Source organism: Cyphellophora attinorum (genome assembly GCF_001299255.1).
Source record: "Cyphellophora attinorum strain CBS 131958 chromosome Unknown Contig63, whole genome shotgun sequence".
Classification (NCBI taxonomy): domain Eukaryota; kingdom Fungi; phylum Ascomycota; class Eurotiomycetes; order Chaetothyriales; family Cyphellophoraceae; genus Cyphellophora; species Cyphellophora attinorum.
Genome location: NW_017253291.1, coordinates 21,288 through 44,756, shown reverse-complemented (window position 1 = coordinate 44,756; position 23,469 = coordinate 21,288). Strand labels below are relative to the sequence as shown.

Genomic DNA, 23,469 nt, shown 5'->3' with positions numbered 1-23,469 from the left:
ACCCTAACCCTAACCCTAACCCTAACCCTAACCCTAACCCTAACCCTAACCCTAACCCTAATCTGCTCGAGCCAACTTGACGTGCCTACGCCAAGACCAGTGTCCCACCGTTCGGCACAGCTAGCGGCTCGGCCGTCTGGAAGACACGCTCGCCGAAGTCCTTCCTTAGCTGCTGCCGCCCCCATTCGACATCGTGATGAACATCGCTCAACCAGTAGCCTATCAGCCCGCCGTATTTCAAGTTGACCAGGTCGCCCGTCCGCAGCCAGTATCGCGCCTTAGTCTCGTCCGCAATTCGCACTGCTTGCTCCGCGCCGAAGACGGTCAACTTATTGAAGAAGAATGCCTGCTTCACCGGTGCAATCAGCGCCAGTATGACAGCCGGCGGCTCGAGCGCCGCTAACGCCTGGATGGACCTCTCGCTCGCCGCGATGCCGTGCGGCGCGTTAAGGATGGCCTCGGGGCGCTTCGGGTCGGCCGATGTGATAATGACGAGGCCAAAATTGTTCAGGTGCGTCACAGCCGGCGCAAATATCGTCAGCCAGTCAGGAAGCGGTGCGCCCGGGTGCGAAGCCTCCTTCCACGGCGCTGTGCTTGGATCGAAGCCGCCAGCGATCTGGACGACCGTATTGAAGTGACCATAGCCCTGCACCGACCGTGCAGCGGCACCGACTGCAAAAACAGGCGTACGCGGCGCAAACTCGAGCAGGCTCGGCTTGTCGGTGTGATCTGCGGTGACAATGGTCAGCGCTATAGCATCGACGGCTGGCGCAGCATCGGTCGGCACGAGCACGTGTCCCGCGGCGGCTTCGATGTCGACAACGGCGGCGTCAAGCTCGACGCGTGAGGAAATGGCTGCTGGGGCACCGAGATCCATTCGGAGCAGCAGCCCGGTCAAGCCGACAGCCGACTGTTCCCCGAACCACGGGTCGATGGCGACGTGGTAGTAGGCTTTCTTAGGACCACTGGCCCGCTCGGCTGCCGGGCGTGGCAGCGAGATCAGCCAGGAGACATCACCGTTGATGAATGTAAGGATGGGTCGCATCGGCGCATTGGGCTTCCCGAAGTGGTCGTGCAGGGACTTGACTCTTTCAGAGGCCACAGAAGACATGATGGAGATTTGTCTCGTGCTTCGTCAGTGCAGGAAAGAGGAGCATGTGTTTTGGGACTATAAACTCTTGAAGAGGCCCGCGATTAAATCGTTGTGGCATGAACAAGCAGCCCTCTCTTGTTGGCGCGGAAATACCTTAAGGACAGCCCTATGGCGTGATGTCTCGGCGTAAGCGCCATGAAGTCAATCATGCGCGACGCTGGGCAAGCGAGCTCGTTTTGCCAAGATCCGAGATCATCTCGCATTTTGCTGACCTGCTGACAGTTAGGCCTCAAATCTGTCGGCGCTCATGCCATACTGTACTTCTCAATCAGTAATGTTTCATCTAGCCTCAGCGATACTCGAGCAGCGGAGGTCCAAGTGCACCAGATAAGTCAAGTCCGGTGGACAATTCATGGTTCCAAGACTATTCATGGGCTTATGTAGTCCTCAATAACTTCGGAGTCAGCGAGATTTGTCTCTTGGGACGCGACAGGCGGGATGTGCAAGGCGCTGCGAGCTGGCGCGATTCGGCGCGGTTGGTGGCGACAAGTCCATTCATCTGAGTTGCGGCTATGAGGCCTACGTATGGTGAAGCTGCCATCACCACGGAAGCGAGGAAGGGAGTCGGCGACGTCGCGGGAGATTGAAATCAATCTGTTACAGGCTCTTGTTCGGCGACGCGTGCTTGTTGCGGTGACATCAATTTTGCCCGAGGGCGGCCACCGAGTCGTTGGGGAGTCACCCCAGACTCACGCGCTCTGGCTCAATAATCGACGCGTCTTCGGTGCTGCAAGATGGTGCAGTCTCGTCTATTTTGCGTGCGAGATCTCCCAGACACTCCAGAGACTGCGTGTGCGTCGTGCCGTAACCAACGATAGGCTATCGGCGGGGCTGTGACCCTCACGAAGACAACGCGACAGGCCGGGCACCAATCTCTCGTTGTGAGAAGACCACATCCCGTCCGAGCATACTCTTTTTGCGTCCAAGAGGAAGCTCGAGATTGCGACGAAGTCACCGCTGACGAGTACTGTGAGTGATAGAGCGACAGAACAACGCGGGGCGCAGTCAAAGTTGGAGATAACAGCAAGGCAATCGTGATTGCCTTCGAAGCTTGGCAGATAAACAACCGATGTCGTCAGCGCGCGAATCCCAGCTTCCACGGGCAAATCTTGTTCTATACTTTGCTTCTTGTCACTCGGACTCGCATTCTTCTGCTCGGGCATGCTACGCAATCGACCATGGCTGGTCGGCATTCCTGATGTATGGACTGAGGCCATCTTTGTCCCTCATGATCTCCGCTTCGACCTGACCGTTGCCCAGAAAAGCCCATGAGTTCTGCGCATTATAGCGGAAAGCGTAATGCTCCCAGCGTACAAGCTCCATCGTCTTGATGTAGTGCAATGCCTGAAGCAGACGGTCAGAAGCAGTGTTACCTGGAAGCGAGTTGAGAAGGAACAGGTACTTACCGAACCACCCCATGCCATCACCTTACCTCCTGCAGCCTCGTTCTTGTACCAGCTGGACATCTACCGTCAGCATCACGATGCGTGAAGGAAGAGATAAATGGACGGGACGAGACGCTTCTTACCTCGTGCAGTCTGCTCCCCATACGGATCCCTTGTGCCACTCATCTGCGTGCGTATAGAGGTCTTTGATCGGCTCGAGCTTGACTTCCAACGCGCGAATGTCTTCGGACTGAATCCTGCTGACACACTGAAAGATATAATCCAGGCACGCTTCAATCGAGTTCAGCGCCGTGCCGACCGTCCAACTACCCAAGACGCCATTAACGGTGAAGTAATTCGGAAATTTAGGGACCGCAATCCCTAGATAGACGTGAGGATGTGGATCGAACTCCCTCGCCATGTCAGCACCATCGACACCAATGACTGAGAAGGACGGTCTGAACGAGACGTCAAATCCAGTCGCGCATATAATGGTGTCAACTTCGTGAAGGTGTTGGCTATCATCCACGACCCCTTCTGCGGTGACCTTCACAATCTCCTTGTGAACTCGTGTTACGTTGTTCTTAACGAGAGCCTCCAGATAGCCCTCTCCCGGAGTCAGTCTACGACATCCGGGTGGCCATGTCGGTATCAGCTTCTGCTTCAGTTCCTCGTTCCCAGGACCAATACGACGATGCATTTCCGTACGCATACTCTCCTCCGCCTGTTTGGAGGCCGGCGAGTCGCGGAGGAACATATCGAACATACCGTTGAAGTCGGCCTCAAGCTTCTTGCGATACATCAAAAGTTCCTCTGGATGCTGTCGCCAGTGCTGTTTGTCGCCCTCTGAGTAATCATTCGATGAGCCGGAACTGGAGCCTGGCGTCAGACTGTCGGCCAGGAACGGCGGCGATATCCACGTCACGGACCGCATAAATGAGACTAGTTGCTTGACCTTCGGCTGGATCTGAGGTACGATTTGAATCGCTGAGGATCCTGTACCGATGATAGCAACTCTTTTTCCATCGGGCTTGATGCTCTCATCCCAGTTCGCACTATGGACTAAAGTCCCGTTAAAGTCATGCAGTCCGGGGATCGAAGGCCACTTCCACCTGCTGAGAACTCCGGTGCCGTTGATCAGAACATGACACCAGTCGGTTGTTACGCTGCCGTTTCTGTCAACAGCTAGCCGATATATGCCTTTGTCCTCGTCCCAGACCGCCGAGAGTACCTTGGAGTTAAGACAGATGTACTTGTTCAAGTCATACTTTTCGGCGAAGTTCACAAAGTACTGCTTGATCTCTGCGGATCCTGCATAGTAGGATGACCAGTCCGGATTTGGTTCAAATGAGTAGGTATAGATGTGTGCAGGTCTGGATTTGCAACACTCGTCAGCAACGTAGCAAACGACCTGACATGAAGTTGACTTGCTACCTACACGTCGCACGCGCACCCGGGATACTTATTCTCATGCCTATGGCTTCTAGTGAGCGTCCATCCGACGGTATCAGGGGCTTTGTGCTCACCAAGTCCCACCTATATCAGAGTTCCTGTCGACATGTCAGCCCCTGTGAATAGCTTGGATGGAGGGAGGATCTCTGGCTAACTTTTCATAGATGGCCAGCTCAACGTTCTGGAGCAGCTTTTGCGTCTTGTATGCTGCGAGCAGTCCCGTCGCTCCTGCTCCGATAGTGATGATCCTGAGATGGCGGCGTTTGGAGTGCCATGCTGACTTGATATGGTACTGCGGCACGCCAGCGTCGCCCATTTTGGAGAGTCGCTTTTTGCTCTGTACGCCAGGCGTCCTTGCGCTGGCGGGGTGGTGAATCGTGTTGGCAACCTCAGTTACATATGATATGCCGGAAAGAAAAGACCTTTACGGCGAAATGATAGGTCTCCTGCTACACAGCGATGATAACGCCAGTGGTGCATCCGGAATCATCAAACCATTCACACGGAGGTGCTTGATTCAGATGGTCCACAGTCTCTCGAGCCCTCTGGAATACGCATCAAACGACGCCGCCTCGGCCAATTCAAAATGACCACAGTCTGTGCTTCGTAATGTCTTATCTCTGAATCAGGATGTGGACTAAGTCTCCCTTTCCTCCACCCATCGTCCGATACTGGGAGAGCTTGAAGTTTCTCAATTCGGAAAGTCGATACCTCTTCGGGACATTGTACATGGAGTACTACACTTGAGTCCATTGCCATCATCTGGAAGTCTCAACGCTTATCTGTGGAAGACTTGTCATCACGTTATGAAGGACTCTACGATACGGCATTACAGGCACGTCAGATGTCCCATCACTGCTACAGTGTACTGACTGAATGTCCACTCGCACAGGCCGGAGGCGGGGGAATTTGGAGGGCAGGAAGAAAGCGCTCGGATGGGGCAGATCTAGACGGAGAACGCAACCGCCTTGTTCAATGCGTCGCAGTATGGGACGTGGCGCTCGGCTTGTGCGCAGGGGGTAGTTGTGATACAAAATGTCGACAAAAACTTGTTGGTGAACGAGAGACTTCTTTGTTATGTGAGTAGAGTACACAATGGCCCCTCCATCAACAGACTCCTTTGGATGTGATGCAGTCGACCACAGCGGTCACTGACATTGTTGAGGAGCTTCGCTGAATGTGCCATAGAATCGTGATTCCGCTGAGCCGACCCTTACACAACGAACGATTCCACGTCACCTGCCCAAATGCTTCAAATTCAGACCAGTGACGGCCTGGGAGCTGACTTGGCCCGTCACTATTGCGATCTACCCCTGAAGGCTTTCCGAACCCCGAAAAAATGTTTACTCTCATCCTATCGTTCAAGCCATGTAGCGAAAGCGTGGGTTTTCGCCATCCGTGAGGTCCTTGGCGGCATCTTCCTGCTGCGATGCGTCGTTGAGCACTACGTCGCCAGGGGTATGCGCACGCTCACGGAGACGATTTTCTCTGTGAACTACGAAGACATATGCTAGCATCAGGACGATGGCAGCTCCGAAGCATATTGACGTCGCGTTGAACCCACTCTGCAATCACAGTCAGGGGTGTCTGCAACGGAGGGCTTCTTACTCACAGGGTATTTGGGCTTCTCTCGAGCGAAGAACAGGAAGGGCCCAATGATATTTCCGGAGCAGTATGCGACGAATGACATCGCCGTAGCCACAGTCTTCTTGGTGAAGCCGGCCACATTCGAGGCAATCAAGGACAGAGCAATTGCGACGGTGCAGGGATATGCATAGAAGAGCAGAAACCCGACCAACTTGCTGCCAAGATTTGGTCCAAACCGAACGAGGATGCTACCGATCAGGCTGGAAATCTTCGGTTAGCCAGGAGCTGGATGAGCATTTGAGCTGCATGCACCTACCTAATGCAGCACAGGACAACGCATACGAAGCCTCGGATATTTGTGACACGCGTGCAGAGTAGAGTTGAGCTGAAGGCAACCACGGCCGTGAGTGCGCCTAGCGCAATATTGAACAGGTTGGTCTGGTAGACGTCGAATCCGAGTCCGACAAGAACGATCTGCGAGAACTAGACACGGATCAGTCAATCATCGAACCGTTCGGAATGAACAGCATACCGCTGTGATAGAGCTGTTACAGATGCAGACTGCGACCAGATAAAAGACCAGCAACCACACTTTGAGGTCGGTCATAGCTTCTCGGAACTGGTACCACTTGAAGTTGCTGGTCTTGACACCCATTTCGTTGACCCGGACTCTGTCAACTGCTCGAGCTCTTTGAGATTTTGAGAGGAAGCGGGCGTTAGCAGGCGTGTCTGGCAGTAGCCAGAACATCAGCGCGGCCCATACCAGACTGATCAAGGCAAGCGTAATGAACAACCACTAGATGCAACTCTTGTTAGTCCAGACATCTTGGGAGCAGTATACTGTGAGAGCGTGACTCACCCTCCAAGCCCCCAAGCCCTTTTTAATGTGAGCAATCCCGAAGGAGATCAGCCCTGTGAGCGCAATGCCTAGGGAGGTGCCCATATACCAGTAGCCATGCCTCAACGCGTGTTCTTCGCGCTTGTACCACATCCCGAGAATCAAGCTGCATCCAGGAGCAACGGCAGCTTCAGTGAAACCAAGGAAAAAGCGTACAATCATAAGGCCTGCGGCGTTCTTGCAGGCAGCATGGACCCCAACAGTCAAAGCCCAGGCCAAGCTATAGGTTTAGCAGGTCAGCTGTGTCACACTCCTACTGAGTGGTACCGGGTTGGGGTCTGTGAGCTTACAAGGTCGCCGAGAGTACTTTGCCAATAGGGTACTTGACGAATAGGTAAGGTACAAGGTAAGTGAACGCGAAGTATCCAAAGTAGAAGATCGAATTCGCCCAGGAATACTCGGTGCCTGTCAGATGCTTCACGTTTATCAGAATATGATGCGGGTCTCTCCGATGGTACATACTAGATCTGTGACGATGCCGAGGATAGATGCCGCGGGCAGGGCACCCTTGTCGATGAACTGCAAGGCCATAGAGAGCGCCAACATGGGACAGAGCCTTGATATATATCTGTCAGTTCATTGGAAGCATTAATCTGGTACTCTAACTTACCACAAGTCAATCCGCCGCACCAATTTAGGGTCGTTGCCATCGTCGACAAGGGATTCAAGCTCGCCTTCGGCCACTTGGTCAGGAACAGGCTGCTTGAGGTCCGACGCGTTCGTTGTTGCCATGCCGTCTGCCACCTTCACTGTGGCCATGGTCGGAGTTCTGCGAAGTGATATGGAACCTTTCAAGGCAAAGAATCGTAACTGAGGTGTATATGTGGACAGAGCTTGTCTTTTGGTCCAGAGGCCTTCCTAGGCATATATACTTCGCTCGAGTGAGTGCAATTCCTTACATGAGCGTGCTCTGCCCTGCCAACCTTCTTATCTAAACTTTCCCCATACTGCGGGTCCTAAGATGCTTTGAATCCCCCACAGATCACCGAGAATGCGACTTATCATTGCTTGCTACTTACCTGCTCCAAGCCAAGGACTTTGGAATCATTGTCTTGAATTTCAAAGAGTGAGGTAGTAGGCATGAGGTGGGTGGAAAGACTTCCGAGATTTCGTGGCTGACGGCACGAGGGGGGATCGAGCTAAACCGAATAAGGGCTTATGTGCCTAATCGGGCATCGGTCCGGCATTGTTCGCAGCCATCCTAGGTGACTTACTATGGCCCATTCATCTGGTCTGGTCTCTCAGTGCGACCATCAGCTTCTGGACCTTCAACGGCAATACTTTCGTCGCCGACGGCCCATCGACTATTCGTCACGGCACATTCAGACTTTCTGGTCGACCCACGTGTCAGATCCAATGTATGTGGAACACTGAATGCACGCTTACTGATCCTGTATGAGGAACGATGTCACGACTGACGGGTGCAAGTATTGAATGTGCGGGATGAGACGCATAAAAGGGCCGTACCTGGGTCAGAGGCGAGGGTTTCTCCATCGGATCTGACAAGCTGGACAGCAGCATCGATCAATACGAAGCGAATCAATCATGCCAGGTATCACTACTAGAAGAGTCGTGACCGGTGAGGCAAATATGAACCTCGTCTTGTCCGATCCATTCATCTGACTTATCGCAGGCCACGATGCGGATGGAACAACTGTATTTGTTGATGATAGAGAGCTGACCTCCCTGAACCCACGAGACAATGAACCACAGAGCGAGGATTCTACGGGACCGCAACAATGTACAAAACCGATGGCGTCTTTCCTACCCAGAACAGCCATACACTGAATGGTATAAGAAGCCCATCGGGATCACTGATCCAAACGGTGTGATCTGCCGGACCATTGTCTTTCCACCTCAAGGCCCTGTACCCGATGAGCTCAATTGTATGCACCGCACGCAAAGCATCGATTTTGGCATTGTCATAGAAGGTCAGATCGAACTACTCCTCGACTCAGGCGTGAAGACCACAGTACAGAAAGGAGGCGTTGTCGTGCAACGCGGAACAAATCACGTACGCATTGTCCTCTGCGAAAATCAGTTCTGCCTGCTGACATCGGACTAGCAATGGATCAATACCTCCAAGGAACAGTGTGTGATGGCGTTTGTGTTGATACCATCAAAAGATAAGGTTAAGATTGAGAAGACGGGCGAGGTTTTAGGCCCTACCGAATTTCCCGATTATTGACGCTTTGCGCATAGGCGCTGGTCAATTTGCGCTCCGACCGCAGCTAGAGAGTTGAGTCTTAGCTTACGTAGCACTCACGAATCCTGATTATTTGACATGCCGTTCCCGTACAATCACGCATGCGACATGAGCTTTTCACCCTCGAGCTGAGTTCGCGAGGCCCGACTACAGAGGCACACGAGAATTACGGTACGCAGCGAGCAAGACCTTCGATTGATCATAACTATATAGCACTCCAGACCTCGTCAGGCTTCACGTTCATATGAGGGATAGGTTCAAAGTTCGCCATCAATTCGGAGTTGCAATTTGATCTTCAAACCACCCTAGCATCACCTGGTTTGCGTAGACCGTAGCCCCAAGATGACAATGTGCGTCGGCCGACTCAGCCTTCGTGAACTGTTTGTAAGTGGCCAAGCTGCCCAAGCCTTCAGCTACAAGCTGAGGCTGTTCGGACTTGATAAATAGGTCCCCCTCCGCGTCGCCTACAAAGACAGGACTCTGGACCTTGTCCAAGAGACCAACGAGAGTCATTCTTCTGACCTGCTGAAGGGCTTCATGTGTAGTTTTGGTAGCATACGCCCATCGGAGCTGATTCGTCAGCCAGCGTAACTTGGTGTTTGTGCGGCCCTCCTCTTCAATTTGTCGATGGAACGCATCGATATCGCCAGCCGCTTCGTACTGCATAGCCTTTTCGCCAATGATGATCTCAACACCATGAGAGACATCAAATATGGCGTCATTGAGAATGACGGCGGCGAGCCGGTGTTCAAAGGCTGCAGCCCGCACGGCTAGATATCCTGCTAATGACACGCCGAGGAGACCGATCTTCCTTGGGTCGACAAAACTTTGTGGCTCAAGCCAGTCCACAATGGGGCTCACGACGCGCTCCCACTCATTGATGAAGCCCATTTTCTGATCTCGAATGGGAGTGGTCTGCCCCGGTCCTTCGTAGAGGACAACGTGATAACCTCGCTCAAGGGCGGCGAAGCGTGAAAGTGAAGCATCTCCTCTTGCGAGCCATCCAAGCCGTTGCTCATGATCAGAACTGGCCGTGGGCTGTCACCCGTCGTAGCTCGTAGCAATATCAAGGGAATTTTGAAGTCGCCCGCATCGAGGGTGAATCGCTCCGCCGGTGTATCAAGCAGGCTTGCGGCTTTATCAAAGTAGCTGGTCCACAGCTTCCAGGTGTCAAAGTTGCGCACGTCTGATGGATCCCCGGTCAGAAAGAACGATGACGAAAAGTGATAGCGCGCAATCCGGAAGTACGCGTCTCGCAGAGTGATTTTGTCGTGGACACGTTTCTCACTGATCGACGACTCAACCCACAACGCGAGTTTATGGAATTCATCGTACCAGCTCTCGAAGTCTCCAGGCTTGATACGCTCGCAAACATTCAGCACCTCAGCGACATCTGCTCCGTACGTCCTCGTGGTCGCAAGTACACGCAGGAGTTCGAAGTGGAAATGATGATCCGAATTGAGCTGCAGCATGATGGCTGATAGGTCCCAGAGCTGCCAGAAGTCGTGCTTCTTCTTCTTGATGAAGTCTACGTGTCATCTTCAAGACTGGGCTTGAGGTGTTGTTTTATCTTGTCGATTGCTCTTCTGATGCGAGCGATGCTACACATCCTCGCTGGACGGAATCAGCTGAGAAGCTGGAGAAACAAGGGGAGCCCGCCTATGGACAGCATTGTTCACGATCTCATCTACTATGCCGAAAGCAGCATTGGATGGCTATAACGGGCCTAAGGTGGCTTGCTCTGAAGCCTGCTCCCACTCTTGCTGTGCCGCTTTCTGGCAGGCCGCCCCGCACGACCGCCAAGGAAGACCCTGAACGTGGCGAAGCTGAAGTACCCATCCCTCTTGCATCTTCCTCGCGACCTCGATGACATTCGCAGGAACTACCACCGTCCAAAACTGCCCAAAATGGCACTGAGATTCCCGTTCAGGCCGAAGAGCTTACATCCAGGCTGAAGTACGAGGCTCGTGAGGTTCCATTTCGATATGGCGAACCTCAATGAGGGATCCCTTACCTTCATTCCGATGGACTCACGCAGTAAGTCCGCACAAGAAGCAATACGGTCCATGTGATGCGACAGCGGCACCGCAGGACCCGTCTCAGCCGCAAGGTCCCCGAGGCCGGGTCTTCACTAGCTGCATTCGAGAAGCAGCTGCTTTTCTGGCAACCCAACCCAGCAGAGAAGCAAAAGCGTTGTACGAGTTCTCCAAAGCGTCCACCAGGCCTGCGAACGGTCTCTACCTCCCAGGGCGGCTACGCTCAAGGCCCCAACAAGAATAGCGACAAGGACTCTGGCCTCCGCGGAAATGGCAGTGTAGCCTTTCCATCGCCGACATCGGACGACACTGCCGCATCTGAAGATGCGGCGGACCTCGTACACTACTCAAGTGGACAGTCCGACTTGGAAGACGGACAGTCCGATGTGGAAGAGATCTTGATTCAGTATTGTACGGTGACACTTCCACGCTCCGTAAGTACCTCTACTGATCGCTGTTCCAAGATCTCCAATATGGGGGTGGGTCAAAACTGCCCCAGCAGTTTCTCCGCGCCTACCGCGAGACTCCTGCGACATTCAATGCCTTCTTGGCCCTGATGTCAAACAACTTCACGGACGAAGAGGGTCAAGCAGCACCCATAGACTCTGCCGAGCTCGAGAACAAGGCCCTCCGCGAGGTAAGCGCGCAGATTTCACATTCTCCCAGCGCTCCAGCCTCCAGCACTATGTTGGCAGTTGCAGTACTAGCCAATCTACGAGAATGTCGGCATGAGTATGAGCTGGTGGACTGTCATTGGAACGCTCTTCGCAGGATGATCGAGATCAACGGTGGCATCAATCGTCTGAGAATGCACCAAGACCTCTACACATTCATTCTGTGGCTGGAAGGAGTTGTGTTGAGTACGGTGGTAGCTTCGGTTGCTCAGCTCAACACTCCTTCCTCACGAGGCGCTCCAGAACCAAACGAACTCGAGGCATTCCTCTGTGCGATTGATCAGTCCCTGCGGAGTCGCACAGATATCTCGTCACGGCTAAGCCCACCCCTTCTGGCAGTTCTTCAACGACCGTCACACAAACAAGATCGCTACTCGATTGGCAAATGGTGGCGAGGTAAGTTCGCAAGTCTCATTTTCTTCGTTGCGCTTGATCAATTCCAAACGTCTACGCTGTGCGTGGATCACTGTTATCGGACCATAGAAGCCGACGTTAGGCAGCGGGAGCAAGAGTATACTGTGTACCCGGAAGAGTTGTACCTCGTTGTTGCCCGAGTGACGAACCAGGACAGTTTCTGCCCGCTGATGTGGAGGGTTGCTCGAATCTTGTGCGCTGTGAAGAAGCTCCCCGGAAGGGACAGGAACACCTGCTACCGGCTTCTGACGGCCTACCTTGGATTTGTTGACCCTTTTGAGTCGACATTGCTCTTGGAAGAGTGCAACGAACTTGTAAAAGAGCTCCAGACATCGATGGAAGAGTGAAGACGCTACATGCACCAAACGTTCTGTCATGATGCCGAAAAAGCAGCTATGGAGCCCAGGAAGTCGACTGGTATCTAGGACGAGTGTACAGACGTTGTTTGTACAAGCAGCCAATCCGAGGAACGTACAATGGAAGAACTCGCACCACTATGCCTCATCCGGCGTTCGTTGCCTGCATTGGGAAAGCTCGATCTCTTCGAAGCATATGCAAATGAGGGTACCGACGGAGTCGCCGATAGTCGTGCGTGAACTCCGGCGTGCGAGCCTGGGTTCCTTCTTCGCGCTGTTGTTGGCCCTTCTTTGTTTGGAGTGATTCCGGCATTTCATGATATGGCCGAAGCCGAAGTTATCACCCTCTCGGCTGAGTCACCATTGTCTACTGGGTGGCCCATCCAGACAACCATTCTGGGAGCAGGTGGCACTATATTCTCAGCACTTGGACTCAGACAGAGCGCTGCTCAAGCTCAGGTGGCTTCAGGACATCAGGATGGCTGTCACGTACAACCAACGGCCATGCCTTCAGAGGATCTCAAGGCTAGGCTGGGTGGAAGGCCGTGAGCTCGTCGACAGCAGATCGGATAAGGTGGCTGGTCGGTACTTTGGTGGTCTGAGGTACGCTCTGCCTCCCACAGGCAGTCATCGATTTCGGCGTGCGCTTCCACTGCCTGCAGACTTCACTTATGGCGACGAACGAAACCCTCGGCCGCACTGTGAGGGCTGCAAGATATGTCCACAGCCAGGGTGGCCAGGCGTCCAGGCTGATACTCCACGAACCGAATGGGATGAGGATTGTCTGCAGGCCAACATCTGGGTTCCCTCTAAATCGGCGCCAGAGGAAGGTTGGCCTGTCTTGTTCTACATTCACGGCGGCTTCTTGCAGTTCGGCTCTGCGTCCAAGAGCGTTGATGCCATGGCCCAGATGTTCCAGGAGACAGACTTAAACGCAATTGTTGTAGGTCCTGCATATCGAGTCAATCTCTTTGGCTTCTTGGCAAGCAAAGAGCTATCGTGGGAGGCGAAAAAGGAGCAGGAGTCTGTCGGCAACATGGGCTTTTGGGATCAAAGAACAGCTTTGGAATGGACAGCGGACGTCATTGGGGCCTTCGGAGGGAATCCCAACAACATTACCATCGCCGGCTACTCTGCTGGTAAGTGTCAATGTACTTGCTGCGTCACTTCTAACGTCAGATGAAAAGGAGCCCATTCTGTTTTTCAGCAACTCTCGTACGATCTGTTCTTACCAGACGCAAAGTCTCTGGTCAGGAGGGCGATCATGTGGTCCAATGGGCCTGGAGTGCAGCCCAAGACACTGGAAGACCACCAAATTGGCTTCGACGAACTGTTGGAGAAGCTGAATATCTCATCCTCGGAGTCGCCATCACAGAAACTTTATTTACTGCGTCAAATTCCTTCGTCGAAGCTGATTGAAGCCGTGGAGGCCATGCGAAGCTCTCAATTCCGGGGTCTATCTGATGGTCACTTCATAGACCCAGCACTGATAACGAAAATCAACAACGGCGATTACGGTGCACGCATGAAGAGGCGAGGAGTTAAACTCATGATGGGTGAGAATCGCGACGAGCATAATCTCTACAGAGCCTGGAAGACCCCCGAGAATTCATACCAGGCTGTATACGAGCGGCTCTGCGCAGACTATCCAGCGTCCAAGGTAGCGAATATACTGAGCTTGTATGCTCCGGGGTCTGAATTGTCGAGTAATTACAGTGACTGGGTTGATCTCTTTGGGAAAGTCTACGCAGATATACAGGTTCATTGTCTCGAAAGAGGATTTGTCGATAAGCTTGCGAAAGCAGGACTCGTCGTGGGAAAGGATGTCTTGAGGTATCGATTCGAATGGCGTGCGAAGTGTGTCGATGAGGTTTGGCCCAAAGCATGGGGCGTGACGCACGCAACAGACACTGCAATCTGGTGGTGGGGTGATGGCCAAGGCGACGGTCTTGAGGACGAAGAGAAGCGCATATTGAAGCCATGGCATGACATTTTTGCCCGCTTTGTTGCTGGGCACGACGTCCAATGGCAGAGAACGGGCTCGAGTGTGGTCTTGAGACTAACAGATCAAGGCACCATGGATCTGTGGGACGACACAAGATACGACGAAGGTCAGATCATATGGGACATGGTCAACGGGAAGGGAGATATGCAGGCAAGGATATAGCAGGCGCCAGGCTACTCAACTGCGTTGCTCAGCAGAGTTCCATTCTTCAAGCGCCTCAGGTTTGTGCTTCTCATCTCGTCACCTGCTGTATAGTAAAAGGCATGTCAGTGCTGCTGCCTAGGCCTTACAGAGCTTGGGAATGTCTCTGATGCCGTGCGCGACGCTATCCTGCATTATTTTATACATGTAGGCTTAACGACGCCATGTGGGATTGGATCATCCTCATACTTCGACCGTCCATTCCAGCGTCTACTCCAGCTTCTTCTTGGGCTTGATGACGTTGGTGAGGTCGAAGACTGGCGGGCTCGGGAGCGGGAGCTCCATAGTATCGATTATCATGCCCAGGAAGAGATACCAGCCCAAGATATCCGCCGCAAAGAACCCTGCACCGGTTGCAACAAGACATGTAGCCGCGATGTCCGCTTTGCCTTCGGCGGTGTAGAACAATGCAGCTGCCGCGAAACCAAATCCGGTTGTGGCAGACACAAAGATGAGCACGAAGATCAGGTTGGTACGAAGTGCTCCCAACAAGAAGATGAGCGACAGAATTCCGAGGGCGATGGGATAGTAGCCTGTTGCACTTATCAGCACCGGAGATGGAGTCGGGGTTCAATCTCGTACCAAAGCTAGCTGCAAATCCCGCTGTGGCCTTGTCTGGATCGCCATCCGAATAAAAGGCAACGGCGTTGAAAGATGGGACGAATGTGGTGGCAAAGGTCAAGATGTGGGCACCGTAACCCATGAAGACTAAGAAGGAAAAGTCGTTGCCCAGGAGAAATTCACCTAGACCGGCAAAGAACAGGAGGAGTCCACCGAACCAGATGCTGCAGGCATTTGTGGCCGAAGCGAAACCTCCTGCGCCGCGCCAGCCCACTGTTCATTCATGTCAGCGAGACCGGAGCTTGACGAACGAGCAAGAGTCGAAAGCGCGTACTCAGCTCAATTGACAATGGAAACACAGCGACTGAGAAGCCCATGATGCCCAAAGGTGTAGGGTTGGCGAATCTCTTGCGCAGATCACCGGGAACTTCTCGCTTCGGGTTGAGGTACAACTTCTCGAACAGCTCTGGCGATGTTGTCATGGTCTTGGTGAGGATCTCTCGAAAGTGATCTTCTGAGTGGATCACGTCCAGGCGGTTGCCGTTGCTATTGCTGCTACCACGTTCCATAGCTTCCGGGTCGTTCTTTTCTACGTGGTGGGCCATTATGAGCAACGAGTTGTTCTCTTGTTGGCTGGGAGTTCGTTTTGCGTGGTTCGAGGGAGACAAGAAGGCGAAATCGGGAGCAGAAATCGAGAGACACAGGTTGAAAGCATGTCCCGCAAGGGGTCGGTTGCTCGCGTACACGTACTCTTCGGAAGAGCACCGCACAGCAGGCCCAAGCTACGCATCTCCCCGCAAAACTCTCCTCTTACCCCAGAATCTGTCGTGGCTGCCGTTATGGGAAGGTCGTCGTTGCGATCGCCCAATCATCGCGACTTGCAGTTCTCGGGAACTCGCCGTCTGAATTGGAGAATCTGACACGATCGTATTTGGGGCTCTCGGAAAGTCTTTGAAGAGCTTCAAGGGTTTCGAGATCGCGCCAGCGTCTTCCCGAGACCGTCATGGTGCGTCTTTAAAGGGCATAAGGTTGTAGCGACAGGAACTGCATTCGTGCGAGAGTGAGGAGTAGATTCGAGTTGAACTCACCTACGTAATCAATGCTCAATAAAGCTTGACGCCGCCGAAACCTGATTGCTTGCCATCTATCGAATCTTTGACGAGCACTCCACATTCGACGATGCCTCCGCATCTTGCAAGGGCGGTCTCGCATTCTGTGTTGCATCTCACAACGTTGAACTCGCAACCACAATGATATCCGAGGGAGCTTCAGTCCAGACCGGGTACCAATCTTGAGTCACAAGGACGACAGTTTCAAGCCGATGCGCCAACTCATCCTTCAGCCATTGTGATCACAACCATGTAGCGAAGCGCCGCGCGGAGACCCGACAGGAGTAAGAAGCGGACACACGCAATGGAAGCGTGCGGAAAAAGAGAAGAGTCATTTCGCAGGAGAGCAAAATGATAGTGGGAGAGTGCGCCTGGACGGCTGGAGTGATATGTACCCTTGGCACCTGTCCGACTCTACTCCAACTCCCACGTCTCTTACTTTTGCTATACAACTATACCAACGCCAACAAGGTACGCGTCAACGAACGATAGCCATTTGGACTTTCTTTCTTCAATGATGCCGGCTCGACGGCGGCCGCCGCATTGCTACTTCCCCTCAACACATGGAGGAATTTCTTAGTAATCAGCAGACCAACTCGTATTCGACGTGAACGCCCTACCTTTGACACTTGGCAGAACAGAGCCTTGTCTACGTCACCTTCGTCCACGACGTCTGATGGCTCTGCACTCCGGCAGCGATCGATCAATGAGAATGCCAAAAGCCTCTTCAGCCGCAGCTTAGCCAGTGTGGCCACTTCCAATACTGCTGACGCCTTGCAGATGACTGACGCACGCAGCTTCAGGTGATCTTGATTCAGGAAGTCGCATCCGTACGCTCTGCCGATTCTCATCGAGATTCTGCGGTCGCTCAATGCTCTTACCTGCAAGGCTATCCTTCGCGGCCATGAGTAATCCGACGACTTCCAGAGTAGTCCAAATTTTTAGGACATGCCGTCGCAACACGATGCCATCGACGCAGCAGCCGACGCCTAAAAAGCAGTATGCGACCTGCGAAGGTGGTTGTGAGGCTCTCCATACCCACCTTTACCATCTGAGCTACGCAAGATGGCAGCCAAACCCTTCTCACTGATTCCCGAATCAGCTCGTGGGGAGTTCATTCCCTTCGAGGTCGATGTACCTGCGAGCGAGCTCGACGATCTGACGCTCCTAATCAAGAGATCGCGTGTCAACAGAACGACGTTCGAGAACACTCTTGTCGACGGTCATTTGGGTGTCAAGCGCGAATGGCTGGTTGAAGCGCTATCGCATTGGACAGATAAATTTGCCTGGTCCGCAATATCGCCCCCGGACACCCTATTCCTCTGACAATATCCAGGCGAAAGCATGAAACGTACATCAACTCATTCCCTGCGTACCATGCAAAGATCACCGACGATGATGGGAGAAAATACAACATACACTTCGTTGGCCTTTTCTCCAAGCGAAAGGACGCCATCCCTATTTTCCTTCTTCATGGCTGGCCAGGTGAGATCGTCCCTAACCTGCAATTCTTCGCCGCTGACTCGCAGTCAGGCAGCTTCCTTGAGTTCCTCCCCATGCTCGACATTCTGAGAAACCGCTACTCGGAGCAGGACCTTCCCTATCACCTCATCGCCCCGTCTATGCCAGGCTACGCATTCTCATCCCCTCCGCCCACCGACAAGGACTTCTACCTCAGCGACATCGCAAGACTGTTCAACAAGCTTGCCACGGAAAGCCTTGGCTTCAGGACGTATATCGTGCAAGGTGGTGATATCGGAAGCAAAGTCGGCCGAGTGATGGCAGCCGAGCACAAGGCATGCCAGGCCGTACACATGAACTTCTGCATCATGCCCAAACCAGCCACCCTCCGACCTGGTGCAGTCATCTCAGAGCAGGAACAGATCGGACTGAAGCGCGCAGATGCATTCCACAGGCTCGGTTCAGCGTACGCTCTGGAGCATGCCACGAAACCCAGCACCATTGCGCTTGTGGTGGGCAGCAACCCGGTATCGTTACTGGCCTGGATCGGAGAGAAGTTTGTCGACTGGACTGATGAGACACCCGACATCGATACAATCCTCGAATCGATTTCGCTGTACTGGTTCACTGATACCTTCGCGACGACGCTGTACCCCTATCGGCATCTCTTTACCCCAGGAGTGATTGGCGCGCACGAGGATCCGAAATGGTATGTGCACAAGCCAATGGGGTTCTCGTGGTTTCCGAAAGAACTGGCACCTATCCCTCGAGCATGGGTCGAAACGACTGGAGATCTTGTGTTCCATCGGGAACACCAAAAGGTGTGTGTGTGTGTCTCCAAGCCCAGCTGCCACTGACACATTGCTACAGGGAGGCCACTTTGCAGCCGTGGAACAAACGGAAACTCTGCTGAAGGACTTGGAGGACTTTGTCGCTCAGGTGTGGAGAACAGGGCCCGCGTAGACAATTATACGCCTCGGCCGAGTAAGTCGGACCAATGCCGAAACAACCTCGTCCTTGATCCTGCTCTGTCGATACACAGCCAGTCAACAGAGGTGTCCGCAATCGAGCGTGCTACGTTTTCGGAAAGCGCCATGCCCAACTCATGCACGGAAGACGATCCATATGTGCCACTATCATCCAAAATAGCCCGGGCAGCACGAACGGCACGAAGCTCTGATTCTCTTTGGTGTCCCCAGGATGCGGCCACGAGCAGTCGATTGCACATAGCGTAATATGCGAGAAACTTCCACATGGTAGCTACATCGTCCACCGCGGTCGGTAACGGGGTGCCTTCATGATATGAGCCTTTCAGACCAAAGTATGCCACAGCCCAGTCATCGTAGTCTTGAATAGTCCGCCTCAACTCTTCGTGTAGTGCTGGGCGGGCCGGTAGGCCTTGCGTCACAACAGCTTCGACTCTGCAGAAGAGCCCAGGGAGGAACGCCGAGGCCATGCAGAGCCGAACAGAACTCCAAGATCTGGGGCCAGATGTGATGTCCGAGTCAATTGACGATGCAAGCGCCCGCTGCCACTCGGGTTGCGACAGAAAGCAGTCCTTGCTCGTTAGCATGCACTGAAGGACCTGCACTCGTTAGTGTCTGTTGCAACAACGCGTTGCTGGTGCTTGCCATGATCTGAGCATGTGCCACCAGCAGTCCTTTGTGGTTCACAGAAGCAAGGCCAGCCGGTCTGAGATTTGCAAGCAACGTAGATGCGCCTTGAATGTGGACACCGAATCGTGCCCTGGCGTTAGGTTGCATGAGCTAGAGCGTCACTCATCAGTAGCGGCCAGAGTGCTTTGAGGGCTGCCTATACCTCGAACAGAGTCAAGAGCAGGGCGGCTTGCCACATCTCCCACTCCAATTGCACAACATTCCGTAGGGCGTTCGACAAGCTTTGCACTGCAAGCAGGTAGCGCGACTCGGCCAGCCCAAGCATACGATCTCTATATGCTGTGTGAGCTTGTGGGCATGCCAGACGCGCGACAATGCATTCAGAAGCTAGTTTGAGATACCTACACATTTCGCTGTCTGTCTCGCTGCTGACGTATTTCCGAGCGTCCAGCAGCCGGCCACGCCACAGCAATGCGGTCGTGTGTGCGGTAGCATCCACAAAAGTATCGCTCTGGGTCACCGTCCGCGGAATTCTCGTCGACGACAACAGATGTTGTGGCAGTTGCAATTGATTGACAACTCTAATGCCTGCCTTCTGTCTGGTGAGAGCACTTGCTTGCCGCGACTTCCTCAAGACCCGCTTATAGCTTGTGGGGCTCAGCGCAGCAGTATCCGTCGCTTGATGTTGTATGAACTCGAACGACATTGCGATTCGGAGCAGTATGAATCGCTGCTCGCAAGCCCCAGATGTGCCGAACTCCTAGAATGGTGCGTGAATGCACGCCTTTTGCCTGATCACCAGATTGGTGTGGTATTGATCCGGCGACAGATAGTGCTCGTAGAAAAGCAGTTTGCGACAGATCATCCTCGCGGGCCAGCTGGAAAAAGATTGGTACAGCTGGCCTGGGCTGCTGACTAAAGTTGATCGAACGCCTTGCAAAAGACGTTGACCACAGCCAATCGCCGTGTCCTACCAGCTTTCGCTAGGCCCAATGCAGGCATTTGTACCCTGGCAACCTTTTCTGCACTCGCCTTGATAGCATGATCCCATTGATGCTCCTCAGATTTTTGGGTCCAGTAGCGCACGAACGGGTCTTGCCTGCAGATTTGGACCTGGCAATGCATCCACCATCTGTGTTTCGGAATACTGATCACGAGCTCCTCAGTGTGAACAGACTGCGTCTCGACGCTGATGGACGGCTCCCTGCTAGGAAGGACTGACGACGGTGGGATCAAGCTGACAAATTGAATGCTTGAGCTGGCGGACTGACGGAGAGTCGTTCAGTTCATGATATAGCACAAAGATGATCGGGTGTTCGACGACGAACGATCTGCTCTGGGACAGACTTTCGTCGACGGCAAAAGCTAAGATCGTCCACCAGTCCAGCAAATTCCTGGATACGAGGCACACCGATCGAACCCAGCCACTATGAGAGTCCTGGTGACCGGCGGAAGTGGCTTTGTCGCGTCTCACTGTGTAGCGGCACTCCTTGATGATGGACATGACGTGGTCTTCACTGTACGGTCGAGCCAGAAGGCAGATCACTGGTCGAGAGCTTCGCTGGCATCCCCGACAAGCGTCTCTCCTTTGTGATCGTCGAAGACATTGCGGTTCCTGGCGCTTTCGATGATGCAGTAGATCAGGAGCCTCCACTGGATGCCGTTCTACATACTGCCAGTCCTTTCCGCTTCGACATTGCCGATCTCAAGAAGGACCTAATCGATCCCGCAATCATGGGAACAGAGGGCCTCTTGCGTTCGGTGATGCTGAAGGGCAAATCAGTCCGGCGGGTAGTCATCACGTCCTCCTTCGCGGCGATGAGTAGGGACGGCAATCACCCAGAGGTGTACAACGAGTCGCACTGGAGCGGACTGACGATGGATCAGGCCTTGAGTGGACACCCGTTCACGGCCTATAAGGCCAGTAAGCAGTTTGCTGAAGAGGCAGCATGGGCTTTCATGAAAAGCGAGCGGTCACACTTCGAGCTCACCACACTTACGCCACCTGTTGTGTTTGGACCGATTCTTCATACGCCGGACGCCTCAATTCAGTCAATACGTCCAGTCAGGGTGTGCTCGCACTTGTCCGCGGAGAACGCAAAGGTGGTATGGAGCCGTCGCCTCTCGTCCTATGGGTTGACGTACGGGACTTAGCTCTTGCACATGTCCGATCGTTGGAACGGGACGCCGCAGCTGGGCAGCGTGTTTTTGTGGTTGCAGGGTTGTATCGCAATTCTGACTTAGTCGCAACGCTGCGAAAAAGCTTGCCTCAACTGAACGCAGGTCTGCCGGAGAATGTTGAAATCCTACCGAAAGACTTTCCGTACGGGTTCGATAACGCTTTGTCGAAGGAGGTCTTGGGTATAGAGTACAGATCTCTTGAAGAGTCGATCACAGATGCTGCTCAGGCGATCTTACAGCTGGAAGGCAGGAAGTAGTGCCGTTGATATGGTCTCAGTGTTGTGGCATATCGGCATCGGTGGCCTTCATCATTGGCAACGTCGCGAAGTCGCTTCCACAAGCAGCGTTCATGTAGGCAGTGTCCAGCGGTAAACCGCACGAGTTATTGTCAGACATGTCGTCTGAGGCGGTATTTCCATCGTCTCGGTAGACATGAAGACAGCCAAAGAATATGCCGAGCGTCCCAACACAGTGTGCAATTCTGACTTTGATGGTGGTCATGACCAAACACGTGTCGCCTATGCTGTCCTGGGGCTGGTCCGTCTCCATATTGAGAGCACCGCACTAGACTGAAGTTCCAAACCAGTTGATATCGAAGCGCTGGTCGATCGGATAGCTATGCGATGTGCGCGAGCATCCAGCATTGATCAAGAAACCGAGGGAGTAAATGGGCAAGCTCCTCCATCCGTGATCGAAGTGAGAGACCAGGACTCTGTAAAGCAGTCTCCGCAAGTGGGATCATTGCTTTGGTAGCTGACTAACGCAGCACCATCGGCATCTAGGTCTTGCTAATAGGAGACGTGCTGAGAAGTCACATCGGAACTGATTTTGAAGCTGCATGGCTGGTTGCGGGTCCAGTGGATCTGTGGAGAGGACCACCTTGCTCATTCAGCTTTGAGTTTGCTTCGATGGGTCCGTCTAATTGTGCCTCTCGTCTTGGACATAGCTGATGGCATGCACCCGCCGAGCACCTGTCCGTTCGAAGCTTTGGAGGATGTGCACAAAAGGTGTTGGTAGACTTCGCTATGATGGGTTGATGAGATGCGTCGCTTCCTGCTCTTGAATGTGCGAAGGCTCGAGGCTCTCGTGGCGGAGACGCTATCCGGGCTTCGAGGCGTCATGGCTCGCGGATGTAGTCCTGCTCATCGCAGTACAGCGGCAGCTCAAGTCGGGCACGATCGCTTATTCCTCCTCTTGCTCGCGCCCGACGCGTCTGAAAGAATAGCAGAGCTGTGACCGCGACGAAGCGGACGTTCCAATACCATAGCCGTACACCAGCCTGAGATCATCGCGCACGTCGGGAGACTGCATGCGTAGCTTTGCCGGCTTGTCGTGATGCCTGCGCGTCGAGAGTTTCTACCGAAATCGGGTTCTGATGTCGCAGCGAAATGCGTCGTTCTCGGCGAGGCCGCTGGGTCGGGTGTCTGGAATGCGGATTACGGAACCACTCAGGAAGACGCTCACAGGAGAGACGCGCCCAGCGATGTCGGGTCTCGATACAGTATACTCGAGGTTTGTGGAGTGTCAGGTTGGTGTCGTCAAAGGATGCGGGGATATTCCGCCGCCGTTCAAGTCCATCGCTTGCAGTCATCCGGCTTGACTCGCGCCTTCTTTCCACCCCGAAAGACGCAATAGCCACGCATGCTGCAAGGAAGGAGCGGAAAGCACGCTGGAGAGAGCAACGAGCCTGATGGTAGGGCTCCCAGCAGAGCAAAGAGTCGCTGTGCAACGTCCTTGAGCTGCCCGCAACACTGAAAGCTGATTCGTCTGTATAGATATATTTCACCTTGAGAGCCCTACAGAGAGGCAGCAAATACGCGGAACGCCACGAAAGAACAAGCGGGTTTCCGTCCTACACCCATCAATAGTAGTCGGCGGCTACGTGAACCGATATAACTTCAATGCTCACTTCCTCTTCCACCCGACACGCCCACCAACGTTGTCCGTAAGGTTATTGCACGGCGCCTTCAGCAAAGCCGGTTGACATCACTGATGTTCGGGCCCGCTACTTCTTTGAGCTATTCCGCTGCTTCACCTTGCAGGTCCGGCCTTATGCTTCAGGCCGGGGAATACGACGAAGTGGCTAGATCATGCGGACACGAAGCAACTGGCGGACTGTTGAAAGCGTAGAGAATCCCGAGGGAAGTTACGAACGCTACGCTGCCAGTATTCGC

The 23,469-nt window shown here is 53.6% G+C and overlaps 9 protein-coding genes across 9 annotated transcripts; 4 read left to right on the top strand and 5 right to left on the bottom strand.

The window, feature by feature from the left end:
• Positions 1 to 85: 85 nt before the first annotated feature.
• Positions 86 to 1,111, bottom strand: AB675_4907 (uncharacterized protein; the record flags this gene model as incomplete). The annotated part of the gene is made up of 1 exon (XM_018145077.1): positions 86 to 1,111. The coding sequence occupies one exon, from the start codon at positions 1,109 to 1,111 to the stop codon at positions 86 to 88; it is 1,026 nt and encodes a 341-aa protein (XP_017994327.1).
• A 1,206-nt stretch (positions 1,112 to 2,317) lies between these two features.
• On the bottom strand, positions 2,318 to 4,306 carry AB675_4906 (putative sterigmatocystin biosynthesis monooxygenase stcW; the record flags this gene model as incomplete). The annotated part of the gene is made up of 6 exons (XM_018145076.1): positions 2,318 to 2,497; positions 2,560 to 2,611; positions 2,682 to 3,911; positions 3,977 to 4,012; positions 4,065 to 4,088; positions 4,146 to 4,306. 6 exons carry the CDS (start codon positions 4,304 to 4,306, stop codon positions 2,318 to 2,320), a joined length of 1,683 nt encoding a protein of 560 aa, XP_017994332.1.
• A 1,045-nt stretch (positions 4,307 to 5,351) lies between these two features.
• On the bottom strand, positions 5,352 to 7,234 carry AB675_4905 (putative transporter; the record flags this gene model as incomplete). Its single annotated transcript, XM_018145075.1, has 8 exons — positions 5,352 to 5,555; positions 5,603 to 5,837; positions 5,894 to 6,060; positions 6,110 to 6,373; positions 6,437 to 6,695; positions 6,766 to 6,890; positions 6,938 to 7,031; positions 7,086 to 7,234. The coding sequence occupies 8 exons, from the start codon at positions 7,232 to 7,234 to the stop codon at positions 5,352 to 5,354; spliced, it is 1,497 nt and encodes a 498-aa protein (XP_017994324.1).
• Positions 7,235 to 8,177: 943 nt separating this feature from the next.
• On the top strand, positions 8,178 to 8,663 carry AB675_4904 (uncharacterized protein; the record flags this gene model as incomplete). The annotated part of the gene is made up of 2 exons (XM_018145074.1): positions 8,178 to 8,489; positions 8,541 to 8,663. 2 exons carry the CDS (start codon positions 8,178 to 8,180, stop codon positions 8,661 to 8,663), a joined length of 435 nt encoding a protein of 144 aa, XP_017994323.1.
• A 288-nt stretch (positions 8,664 to 8,951) lies between these two features.
• AB675_4903 (uncharacterized protein) lies at positions 8,952 to 10,153 on the bottom strand (the record flags this gene model as incomplete). The annotated part of the gene is made up of 2 exons (XM_018145073.1): positions 8,952 to 9,575; positions 9,632 to 10,153. The coding sequence occupies 2 exons, from the start codon at positions 10,151 to 10,153 to the stop codon at positions 8,952 to 8,954; spliced, it is 1,146 nt and encodes a 381-aa protein (XP_017994329.1).
• Positions 10,154 to 10,752: 599 nt separating this feature from the next.
• Positions 10,753 to 14,328, top strand: AB675_4902 (putative esterase/lipase; the record flags this gene model as incomplete). The annotated part of the gene is made up of 4 exons (XM_018145072.1): positions 10,753 to 11,128; positions 11,182 to 11,787; positions 12,824 to 13,300; positions 13,349 to 14,328. The coding sequence occupies 4 exons, from the start codon at positions 10,753 to 10,755 to the stop codon at positions 14,326 to 14,328; spliced, it is 2,439 nt and encodes an 812-aa protein (XP_017994337.1).
• Positions 14,329 to 14,577: 249 nt separating this feature from the next.
• On the bottom strand, positions 14,578 to 15,533 carry AB675_4901 (Protein alcS; the record flags this gene model as incomplete). Its single annotated transcript, XM_018145071.1, has 3 exons — positions 14,578 to 14,900; positions 14,950 to 15,201; positions 15,263 to 15,533. The coding sequence occupies 3 exons, from the start codon at positions 15,531 to 15,533 to the stop codon at positions 14,578 to 14,580; spliced, it is 846 nt and encodes a 281-aa protein (XP_017994326.1).
• Positions 15,534 to 17,102: 1,569 nt separating this feature from the next.
• On the top strand, positions 17,103 to 18,461 carry AB675_4900 (putative epoxide hydrolase; the record flags this gene model as incomplete). Its single annotated transcript, XM_018145070.1, has 4 exons — positions 17,103 to 17,326; positions 17,374 to 17,522; positions 17,571 to 18,319; positions 18,369 to 18,461. 4 exons carry the CDS (start codon positions 17,103 to 17,105, stop codon positions 18,459 to 18,461), a joined length of 1,215 nt encoding a protein of 404 aa, XP_017994328.1.
• A 2,082-nt stretch (positions 18,462 to 20,543) lies between these two features.
• On the top strand, positions 20,544 to 21,268 carry AB675_4899 (putative NADPH-dependent methylglyoxal GRP2; the record flags this gene model as incomplete). Its single annotated transcript, XM_018145067.1, has 2 exons — positions 20,544 to 20,591; positions 20,645 to 21,268. 2 exons carry the CDS (start codon positions 20,544 to 20,546, stop codon positions 21,266 to 21,268), a joined length of 672 nt encoding a protein of 223 aa, XP_017994338.1.
• Positions 21,269 to 23,469: the final 2,201 nt, after the last annotated feature.